The 11,479-nt window shown below is 34.3% G+C and overlaps 2 protein-coding genes across 2 annotated transcripts; one reads left to right on the forward strand and one right to left on the reverse strand.

The window, feature by feature from the left end:
- Positions 1-1,360: 1,360 nt before the first annotated feature.
- Positions 1,361-3,748, forward strand: LOC131611987 (probable protein phosphatase 2C 65). Its single transcript, XM_058883801.1, has 5 exons — positions 1,361-1,836; positions 2,047-2,391; positions 2,497-2,611; positions 2,714-2,937; positions 3,027-3,748. The coding sequence occupies exons 1-5, from the start codon at positions 1,618-1,620 to the stop codon at positions 3,438-3,440; spliced, it is 1,317 nt and encodes a 438-aa protein (XP_058739784.1). The 5' UTR covers positions 1,361-1,617; the 3' UTR covers positions 3,441-3,748.
- A 466-nt stretch (positions 3,749-4,214) lies between these two features.
- On the reverse strand, positions 4,215-6,531 carry LOC131611988 (aldose reductase-like). Its single transcript, XM_058883802.1, has 7 exons — positions 6,310-6,531; positions 6,115-6,239; positions 5,750-5,837; positions 5,445-5,651; positions 5,294-5,365; positions 4,730-4,972; positions 4,215-4,448 (listed from the first exon to the last, which is right to left on the reverse strand). The coding sequence occupies exons 1-7, from the start codon at positions 6,448-6,450 to the stop codon at positions 4,359-4,361; spliced, it is 966 nt and encodes a 321-aa protein (XP_058739785.1). The 5' UTR covers positions 6,451-6,531; the 3' UTR covers positions 4,215-4,358.
- Positions 6,532-11,479: the final 4,948 nt, after the last annotated feature.

Below are 11,479 nucleotides of genomic sequence, written 5' to 3' on the forward strand. Positions count from 1 at the left end.
AACATCAAAGTTCTTAAGTTGGTTGATATGTTCTCAAGTTTTGTTACATAGATTATAGTCATAAAGAGTTTGATTATAGACTTTGAGATCCAATTCACAAGAAAATTATCAAAATTTGTAAAAGTTCAAACCGTTGACATAAGCCTGAGAAACATAAATCTGATACTATAAATTGATATTATATTTAAACTTCTTATTGAAACTTTTGTTAATTAATAAGTGAAACATGTTTCTTTCTCGAACACTATTATAAATAAATTTAACTTTATTTTATTTAACGATTGGTCGTTTATATATTTGATATATTTGTTATTGAATGAGTAAAAGAATAAATTTCTTATATCAATATTATAAATAAATTTAACTTTTTTATTCATTTAAAATTTTATTTTTTATCCATTCATCGACATAAATATTTAATTTATATGTAAAACAAATATATCAGTTATTGAATTAGATTTAAAAAAGTCAAATTTATTTGTAATAATTTTAAAAAATGCATATAAAAGATAAGATCTATCGGATAATGTCAAATTTCCCAAACATAATCTTCACACATGGTCTCACAGATGTGACATTTTCCTAAAATAAGTTGCTACTATAATTCATCATTTCTCAAGCGAGGGACACAAAGAAACCAAGAAAGAAGCACAGAGAAAAACATAGGAACCAAACACAGAAAAAAGTGTAGGCCAAACTCAAGGAAAGGGACCATAAAATAAAACTTTTTTTTAAATGCTAATTTTTTTTTTTTGACAAAAATATGATAACATTAAATAATCACTTTTTTTTTACGAAACATTTGTTTCTTTAAATGGATAAAAAATTACAACAAAATATAATATATTTTTAATAGATAATGGTAGAAATTTTCCTAACAAATAAAACTTGAAAAATACTTTTAAAAGTTAATTTAGGTAATGAAAATCAGATTTATTTTTAGTAGTTTGCAGGTAGGTAGAATTCAATGACTTCATCTCTTAGAACCACATATTTAAACCATACATATTTCATATTTTACAGTGAAAATAATAGTTATGCACAGTCAATATAAATATTTTATATAATATATTATAACTATTTATAAATAATATTTTATATATAATTAAAAAATTCAAGTTATTAAAATTTCACATACACTTCCGTAAAATAATAATTCAAACTTTCACTCTAAAAAATATTAGTACGTTGAACATGGATTTAAGAATAAGTCAAAAAGAATTACTATATATCTATAATTTAATTAGGATTTACTTGACAATGAACATAATTTAATTATTAATTAAGTCAATATTCAAAGTTTGTTACATAAAAACATGACATTTGCCAACCGTGAAAAATAACAGACAACAAACAAACCCAACGAAGATACAGACAATAAACAAACACAATATGCAAATATTTCAACCTTAACTTTGTCTCAAAATGACAACAACTTTTCAATTTCCTTCTTCCCTATTCCTGTTTGTTCCAACTTCTTTCATGTATTTTTCACCATTTCCAACTCCTCTCTAACCTCTCCTTCCGAGTCCCGACCCCTTTTTTCTCTCCATTCTTCTTCTTTCTCTCTCTTTTTTCCTCCAAAACATCCTCCGGTCGGGTTCCCTTCCAGAAAACATGGGTGGCTGTTGCAGCCACGATGTTTCTGTTCAAGGCAAAGTGGAAAGCGAGGGGGATGATGGAGAATATGATTATGAGGATGAGAAGAGTAATGATCATGTCACGTATGAAAATGATGGATCAATGGTTAAATTAAGAGGATTTTCCAAAGCTGTTTCTATGTATACTCAACAGGGTAAGAAAGGTATCAACCAAGATTCAATGACTGTTTGGGAGGTAATTAATTAGCATTCTTAATCTTAATCTTAATCATCATGTTTTTTTTGTGAATTTTAAGGATAATATTGTTGTTAGAACATTTCTTGATCATTGCTTTATTATTTATTTTGTAATTATGTAATTGAAGATCTGAATATAATAAAGTTTATACAGAAATAGAAGACATATGTGTGGTTATGATTAATGTTGGATATGATATATTCTTAGGATTATACCGGAGAACAAGGCATGATCTTATGTGGCGTGTTTGATGGTCATGGTCCTCTAGGCCACAAGGTTTCACAGTTTATTCGCGACAATCTACCGTTGAAACTGGCTGCAGCAATCAAAATGGCGCAACAGAAAGCCAACCGATACTATGATGCTACCGATGCAGATACCGAGACTTTTGAGGATGTCCACAACGTTAGTAACCGTCGCAATAACATATCGCTTGCTTCGTGGGAAGGATGTTTTCTGAAATCGTTCGATGAAATGGATGAACATCTTGCTCAGGAAATTAATACTGATAGCTATTGCAGCGGTTGCACAGCTGTAACTTTAATTAAACAGGTATAACTAACCATGTAACTTGATGTTTTCATAATTGCGTATGGTTCGAAATCATCAATCACGGCCGCGTCATGGACTAATCGCTTTTTTTTGTATAAATTGCAGGGTGACCAGTTGATAGTTGGAAATTTGGGCGATTCTCGCGCGATTCTTTGTACAAGGGATAGAGATCAACTTATACCTGTTCAACTTACCGTTGATTTAAAACCCGATATTCCAAGTAAGTATTAGTATTATGGTTTTGGCCTTAATTCTCGAGCATTATATTATACAAGCCTATCGAATCTAAGTGTAATTTCTTTTCATCTTCGATGTTTTTCAGGTGAAGCTTCGAGAATATTTAACTGTGAAGGAAGGGTTTTCGCTGCGGAAGAAGAACCAGATGTATACAGAATATGGATGCCTGATGATGACTGTCCTGGACTAGCCATGTCAAGAGCCTTCGGAGATTTTTGCTTAAAAGATTATGGCCTAATTGCAGCTCCAGATGTGTTTTACAGAAAAATTACCAAACAAGATGAATTTGTTGTCTTGGCAACTGATGGGGTAAGCATAAATGGTTATGTTAGTTTCGGGTCGAACGCTTTCGGTTTCTTTTAGCTAAAACTAATCTGTATCCTTTTTTTTTTTGACAGATATGGGATGTGCTGACAAACAGTGAAGTAGTAAACATAGTTGCTTCGGCACCAAGGAAGTCCATCGCAGCAAAGTTGTTAGTAAAGCGCGCTGTGAGGGCATGGAGATACAAGTATCCGGGATCGAAGGTTGACGATTGTGCAGCCATATGTTTGTTTCTTGACGATCAACCTGTTTTGTCGCATTCTCAATCGAGTATGAATAGAAAAAGTCGACATCATCGCAGCAGCAAGCGCGCGAAATCACAGAGAAACGAAGACAACGAAACCGTGGCAGGAAAAGTTGGTGTTGAACTGGATGAAGAATGGAAAGCTCTTGGAGGGTTAGCTAGAGCAAACTCAATATCAAGACTTCCAAGGCTTGCTAGAATTATGAGTAAAAGACAATCATCTAAGCGACTTAATGGAAGTTGAAGGCATTGTGATAAGCTCTAATAAGTCATTTTGGAGCTCAAAAGTTGTATATTTAGGTGGAGAAAAATGAGGTTGAAGATTTTAGAACTTATATTGGTGTTACCTAAAAAAGGAGTGGAAGTTTTTTTTTTTTAATGATGATGTGTGGTGAGAAACTTATCTCATTTTTCACTCAAATTTTTAGGGGGTACCAAAAATTTGGTTATACCTCAAATGATGTAATGGTTTGCTTTCTTATAAAACTGTAAGGAGCCACCATTAATTAATTATTATTTACCTTAACTGATATTCATAGCAATATTTATGAATTGTGTGTTATATAGATTGTTGGTTTACTTGGAAGGAGTAATTCTAAGATAAGTTCAAAGTGAGAGTAATTTTTTTCCAAAACCTTTTTACAAATTTTAAAAAAATCTATAAAAAAGAACACTACACTTTAGTCTTTTCAGAAAATTCGGTCTATGTGTCTGATTGTTGACGTATAACACTTGAAGGATATGAAAACTCGGTCTATGTGTCTGATTGTTATACACTCTTTAGACGTATTTGCACGTACTCTTAAGATGTATTTACATGTCCAAAACTTATAGGACATGAACACTCGAATTATATGTGTTTGTCGGACTACGTGTGTGTGATTGTCATGATATCAACGTAGAGAAAAACAGAACAATTTTTTGTGATAAGTCAACTTTATTCTTTAAAATCAGAATAATTTTTCATTCTAATATGTATTGAACAAGTAATGTAGCAGATACAACAATTTATGCATAAGAAATATGTGGTTACAAAGTTCTTGCACCTTGATGTGTAAAAACAAGCTTAACTCCTTTTTGTAAACTACTAGTACATTAATATAATTCTACCAAGTGCCTTGAAAACAAAAAAGATAAACATTATAGTTTGATGCAACATTTGTTAATCTTCATGGTCCCAGATATCTTCTACACTTTTCAATGGCCCTTCACTCTTATTCACAAAGAGGTCTTCCCCATCCAAAACTCTCCTCTGCATAATCAATAACCAAAAAAAGTTCCATACAATAATAATCAATTCTAGGATCCAAAAGACCAACACCTTTTAAAAAAAGTATGTCGTGTCGGTATCCAAAACCAACACCGATACAACATTGTCACTTGTGATTATGTTCAATTTATTCATTTTGTTAAATTATTACCGGTATCGATGTGTAAGTGTCAGTGTCATGTCTGGTGTCTGTGTATATGTCTGATGTGTAAGTGTCAGTGTCGTGTCTGATGTCTGTTATAATAGATGTTAGGGTGGCCTACCTGATCAGGTATGTTGCTAAGGTTTTTGAAGTCTTGTGGTGGAACTTCCCAGTTGAAAACAACCACATTCTCTTTGATCCTATTTGGGTTGGTAGATTTAGGGATGACACTTGTTCCTCTTTGGATTGCCCATTTCACCAACACCTGCCCTGGACTCTTGTTCAATTTCTTGGCTATCCTATCAACAGTTTGATCATGGATCAAATCTCTCCCACCATCTGATGATCCCAGTGGTGAATAGGCCTAGAGAGCAACAATTTTGACAATTCCAATCAATAACCTCAATCACAAAACCATCAAGAAAATTCAAAATAGCAGTCACGGTTTAAGCGGCCCGAAAAGCCTAATCAACCGCATGTCTTAGAGTCATAGAGTCAGTTGTGTCCGTTGTTATATTTGCTTATAAGTAGTTATTAGTCAGTAAGTTTTGTTACAAAAGTTAGTTAAGATTTGTTAGTTGGTCATGATCACTACATAAAATGTATCATGTATTCATTGTCGACAATATCAAAATCGCAGCACAAAACAAGCGACCATTATTTAAAACCTTGGTTAATTAGTTACCGTAACATGGATGCCGTTGTCCTTGCAAGCCTCAAGCATCTTACTATTTCTCCATCCAGGATGCATCTCCATCTATCACAAAACATCATATACACAAATCATTGGAAGTTGAGACACTAAATGAATCGTCGTCGAACAAACGTAATTTTACCTGGCATACAGAAGGCCTTATTTGAGCAACATTGAGTAGCTTGTCAAGTTTAGCAAGAGTGAAGTTGCATATTCCAATGTCTTTGACAAGATTTTCCTTAACAAGCTTCTCCATTTCTCTCCACACTCCTTCCATGTCAAACTCCATCACATCTCCTGCTTTAGGAGGCCTGCTAGCCCCATCATTCAACCGAAATGGCCAATGAATCTGCCATATACATATACATTATTAGACCCTATTTTTCTATTTTCTGTTTTTCATATCAAATCATTACAACAAGTGGAAAAAGAAATCATATTAATTACCAAGTAAAGATCAAGGTAGTCAAGTTGGAGTTCTTGAAGAGTCTTGTTGAGTGCAGGTCTTACCCTTTCAGGTGTCAAGTCAGTGCACCTATCAGCCACAAAATTCCACACCAACCAACAAATTCAATTGAATCAACATAAGGACCTAAAGAGTATAGGCACTAAAATATATCCATTATCATCAGGGCCGTCTTTGTTGACGTGCAAATGGACTACCTAACAGGGCCCTGTCTAAATAGGGCCTCGATAATGTCTGTCTCAGTTAAACTATAGTTAAATAAGGTTTTTATCTGTTTTGTCATGGTTAAATTGCGACTAATCTACACAGATTTGAAACGGCTCTGATTATTATGTAACATTATTACCATATCTTGGAGGTGATAAACAGATCCTTCCTTTCCACACCTGCTTGCATGGCAGATTGAAGTGCATTTCCAACCTCTTCTTGAACACCATACTGAGCAGCAGTGTCAATGTGTCTATAACCAGCCTGCACACAAAGTTGATCAGAAAATTCATATTCTACACAAAAAAGAAGCTATATATAATGATCTAGTTACCTCAGTAATGGCTGTGAAGACAGAATTGCTAGCTTCTGAACCAGATTTCCATGTGCCCAATCCAATAGCAGGAATGCTATGTCCACTCAAGAGATTAAATGAATGTGTCTTTGGTTCATGTGGCTTAACTGTTTTTGCCATGATTTTATTAAGGTAGTGTTCATTCGTTTGTTATGATGAATCATATGATGATGATGTGATAGAATTATAACCAAAGACTCATTCTAGAGTATGCGGACATGTAGGAGTTTATTGAGATACATACAATGCAATACATCACCTATTTGCATGCTAGATAGACACGTTCATGCACATTTTTTGTCTACGTGTTGTCTTCATAACTCGTTTCTATTCTACATGATTTCTTCTCTTCATTTCATGCATAATAATTGTTTGTCTACTTTGGTGTAAGTTTGCACACTTCATTTTGATTTATATCTTTCAATATTTTATGCTTTTTAGCTAAACTAAGACATGGTGTAAACATGTTTAATTTAAGGTGTGCGATTCCACATTCCCCAAATTTTTAGGAATACAAAGAATTTTTTTAAAAGAAGTTTATAGTAAACAAAATATCAAATATTTTTTTAAAAATTTATTATAGAATCAAATGGGGTCTTGATAAATTTATATTTTTTTGGTTTGGTTGTCAGCTATGCAAAGGGGTTAAAATGTTGAGATTTTAAATAAAATCATAAAAGGGGAGAAAGAGATCTCAATCATTTCTTATAACTATTTTTTTATGAATTTTGTTATTTGTTTAATGAATACACTTTGGAAAAAGAGACATGTCCAACATAAATTCATAGTATGTGTATTATTAGTTGTATTGGCTTGTTAAGTTAATTACTCTCTCTGGTCCTATTTATAAGAAAATATTCTCTTTCTAGATGCATTGAATAAATAATATATCTAGACAACATATTGTCCAGATACATTATTTATTTAATGTATCTAAAAAGAGAATCTTTTCTTATAGATGGGACCGGAGGTGGTATTAATTAGATGAGTTAGTTATCCCAATTCTCTTCATAGTTGTCTTTAACTATAGGGACTTTTTAAGAGATTTGGAAGCAGATGGCTCTTTCAGCTAAAGACTATTGCTTCTGTGTCATGTCGCTCCTTTCTTTTTTAGTGATGTGATAGTGATCGATGACGACGACGGTTATCCGGTGGCATGTGACTCAAACTTTTTCCTTCAAAACCAAAAGGCAGAGTCTAGTTTCCTCAACGCAGGTTACGTCCTAGGGATCTTGGGGCCACCCTTTGTGGTGAAATAATGTCGATGATAGGCTCCGGCCTGCCTCTCTGCTTGTGGAGCGAAATGGTCATGAGAATGAAATTGTCCCTAGGAGAAGTGAATGTAAGTTTTCTTCGATTTGAAATACTCTTTAAGCAAGGAAGTTTGTATTTTACTGTTGTAGTATGTTATTATTGTGAAAACGATGCGGAAATAACAAAGTATAACCGATTTCTTGATTGGCAAGAAATCCACAAGGGTAAGAAAGAGGGAAGCAAGAAGAACACAATAAAATTGGTTATAAACTGTTATTCTTTGCTTTCTCTTTGAAACAAGATTACAAGTGTTACAGAATAACAAATAATCTCTCTCACCCTAATTAGGATTTGCATATGCAATGATAAGAGACTAGAATTCTATTTGTAAAAAAAATAACACACTAAACTAATAGGCTTTTACACACATGCCCATTACACAAGCTAACTTAGAAAACAAGCTAACTTAAATAATTGGGCTTAACAAATAGGTCATATTCGACATGCTAACAATCCTAGCATACTTTGACTACAACATGTGAACAGACTTGACGGCATGCTAATTTCCTGTCAAATTGTCGAACCAACAAGCTACCCTTCGGCCATACTAGAGTTCGATCAAATATCTCACAAATCTCTACCTAGGAACAAACTTTATAACATTAGAAAACAAACTAGCTTTCTTCATGCAGCTTTATTAACTACATACAGTGGCAAAACTTACAACTTGGCAATGTCTTGGTGATCATATCAGCAACATTATGATCTGTCAAACTCTTGTGACCTTGCTTTTCTTTCAACTTTGTATTCTTAATTGGATTTTTGTTTTTATTAGCCCCGATTGAAAAGAGTCATTGCGCTAAGTCCACATCACTAGGAGGCGTCCCTGGCCAAAAGTAAGGCTCTCGTCCTTGCCCCAAGGGTTGACCTAGTTCGGGGTGGGCGCCTCCGGGCTGTACCGCTTATGATCTTGGAGTGGCTAGTTCATTAGAGATGGTGCGCCAACTATGTTGATAAGAGTGTTCCTTAAACGTGAAGTCTGTCTTAAAAGACCAACCCACACCATCCTACAAGGAACTCACAATATTCCTTCGTGAATGCATCATTTAACAACTTGTATATCAATTATAGAAATTGTGCAACTTTTTTAAAGAATATATAACTAATAGAAAGAATTATGATTATTCAGTGTTATCCCTTTTATTCCATATTCTTTGGTTGATTGGGGCCTTGGTGTAAAGGTCCTTATCTTGACCCTCCTACTAGGCGGTGGTCCCTTGCAGATGCCTTTGGGTCTTCATAACGGACGGGCACTGTGAGGTGGTTGAAACCATCGAGGTCATTGCTTGTTGATGACAACGAATATTCTGAAGCCACAAGACAATCTCATTGAATAGTCCAGCGCGACACCTTCTGAGCAATAGGGCAAAAACATCATAGATTCTCTTTACTCTGGTGCAAATATGCACCATGATCCTTTGAAGTGTGACTCGCGTTGCCTACATGGGGACGTGAGAGTTTCCCCTTGGGCGCATGGCCGGGATCGACTCGTACCAAATGTATAGTCAAATGAAGATGAGATTTCTTAAAAACTCTTTTATGCAGTTTCCTCTCATTCTTTACAGAATGATCCTGGTTTCTTTATTTTCCCAAATCGTCTCCTTATAGGTCGACGAGGCTAGACAAGAAGTTAAATAAAAATGACGACCGGGGCTGTCTTCGATGATACCTTGTATCAACGTCATGGGCATGGGGTGCTTCTTTTTCCTTCGTAGTTCTACTTGTGCAGTGTGGCTGTCACCGCTCCGTTGGAGTGAGCTAAATAACTATCGAAGATCAAAGGGTCCATATTATCTTGACCATCCAACCCCGAATCACGAAGACTGGATAAGGTGATGACATCACATCGAAGCCTGTTGCTCGGAGTCTACCGTTTATGCAATATCTCGCAAAGACTTTAGCAGCGGTGTACATAGTTGCACTCGCTGGTAGGTCTCTATCTATGATCTATGGAATTTCCTTATCCTTTGAACATCTTCGTGCATTTGGATTACCAATTTTAGTGCAGTATTATCGTGTCAGAGGAATAGGTGTATTAACAGATGCATCGTTGTTGAGTACACAAGCGTTGTGGATATCAATGATGGCAATAGGATATGATAAAATAAAACCGAAATACATGGTGATAAACGTTGTTACTATGTAGAGTATGATTTGCAATGATAACTGCTGTGATTGCTGATAATTTTGTACTTGGAGTTCATCTTATTCAGTCGCGATTTGGTAATTCTGTTGCGACACAATCTTCGTTCATCGCTTGGAGGTCTATCACCTTCTATAGAAGGTGTGTTCTTCATAGATCTATGCCATGAGCCGCTACAATAAAGATCGTATCGATGATAGATAATTAAAGTGAAGCGTGATTATAAGGTTAGTTAGGAACCTTTGATAGGATACTTGAAGTAATTACCTCCATTCTCCGGCAATTCAGAAACAAATCTGAATTTGGATTTAAGATTATTAATTTGTTTCACTTTGGGAAGTTTTTGTGGAAATCGGAGATCTAGAAATTTGAGGAATCGTAGTAGAAACGATGCTTGATCGGACTGAGCACGACAAATCCTCGTGTTCAATTATGAATGCTCTTTATTTAGTGACATGAGTAGGTTACAAACTTGCGAACTAAAGAGTGAAAGTGAAATCGTAGAAAACACGAGAATCAAAAATATATTTACACGGACGGCGCCATTGTTCTGTTCTTGAACCAGGGAACCAAAATTGGATGCAATTAATGAATTGAGAATCCTGAACCAGTGATGCTGATCTCCGATATGGCGGCGCAGGATGGACCATGCATGGTTAACACTACAACGCCCAAATCAGCTCAAGATTCAAGATGGGTGTAGTGAAAAGTGGAGATCAGATAATTTATCCTACTTTTGGTGTGACATGAACTTTATGCCTTGAGACAAATGGAGTAGACTTAAGATGAATTAGGCCTCAGCTATTTGGGCATTTGGCCAACTACAATATATTTTATCCGCAAATATTCACATGTACATGATTTTTTGTTTTCCCAACAAAATAGTTGAACATCCACGATATATCCCTCAAAATAACTTTTTATTATTATAAGTAAAATAGATTAATTATATCCTTAGCTATTATTATACGTAAAATAGACTAATTATAGGCTTAATACATGTTTTAGTTTCTTAACTTTAATTAAATATTTCACTTTCATTCTTTAACTAAAAAATGTTACGCGTTAATTCGTAAACTTCACTCCTACTACACTATTTGGTCCACTCCCTTAATTTATGATAAAAATAAATAAATTATAATGACATGGATGTACATCAAGACTTAAGGTCTACATTTGACTCAACATTTATATTATAAAGTATGGTTTTTACTTAAGTTTCTCCGAAGGTGAACAACGTTAATCTGAGAAACTTAAGTGAAAACCATATTTTATAGGATAAATACTAAGGGTGTGTTTAGATTGACGGTGGACAAAATTGATTCTAGCATAATTGAGTTTGGTAGAATTGATTTTATCATAATCGAGTTTAGTAGAATTGATTTATGTTTGGATATATTTATCTAAAAGTGAGTTGAACAATAAATTATAGTGTAAAAATCATCCAGAATCAATTATAAAGACAAAAGCTACAAATTCTAGCTTCAAGTAGAATCAATTCTTGAGACAGAATCAATTCTACTTTTGTTTAACTATACATCTTAAAATCACCCAAAATCAATTCTACGTTTTTAAAATTGCTTTTGATTTTTTTCAAAGTCAAACCAAACATGCACTGAGTCACATTTGAATTTGAGCCTTGTTGTACCACGGAATAAATTAAAATTTTTTTTGCCAAAATTTTGAAAGAGA

The sequence above is a fragment of the Vicia villosa genome, linkage group LG6 (genome assembly GCF_029867415.1).
Source record: "Vicia villosa cultivar HV-30 ecotype Madison, WI linkage group LG6, Vvil1.0, whole genome shotgun sequence".
NCBI classification, from domain to species: Eukaryota; Viridiplantae; Streptophyta; class Magnoliopsida; order Fabales; family Fabaceae; genus Vicia; species Vicia villosa.

Bases quoted from the DNA above. Each gene is read 5' to 3' on its own strand.
- LOC131611987 (XM_058883801.1), top strand. From the start codon at position 1,618: ATGGGTGGCTGTTGCAGCCACGATGTTTCTGTTCAAGGCAAAGTGGAA. The intron at 1,837-2,046 runs GTAATTAATTAG...ATATATTCTTAG, and splicing joins ATTCAATGACTGTTTGGGAG to GATTATACCGGAGAACAAGG. The intron at 2,612-2,713 runs GTAAGTATTAGT...GATGTTTTTCAG, and splicing joins TTTAAAACCCGATATTCCAA to GTGAAGCTTCGAGAATATTT.
- LOC131611988 (XM_058883802.1), bottom strand. From the start codon at position 6,450: ATGGCAAAAACAGTTAAGCCACATGAACCAAAGACACATTCATTTAAT. The intron at 6,240-6,309 runs GTAACTAGATCA...CTTTGTGTGCAG, and splicing joins TCTTCACAGCCATTACTGAG to GCTGGTTATAGACACATTGA. The intron at 5,652-5,749 runs GTAATTAATATG...TGTATATGGCAG, and splicing joins ACTACCTTGATCTTTACTTG to ATTCATTGGCCATTTCGGTT.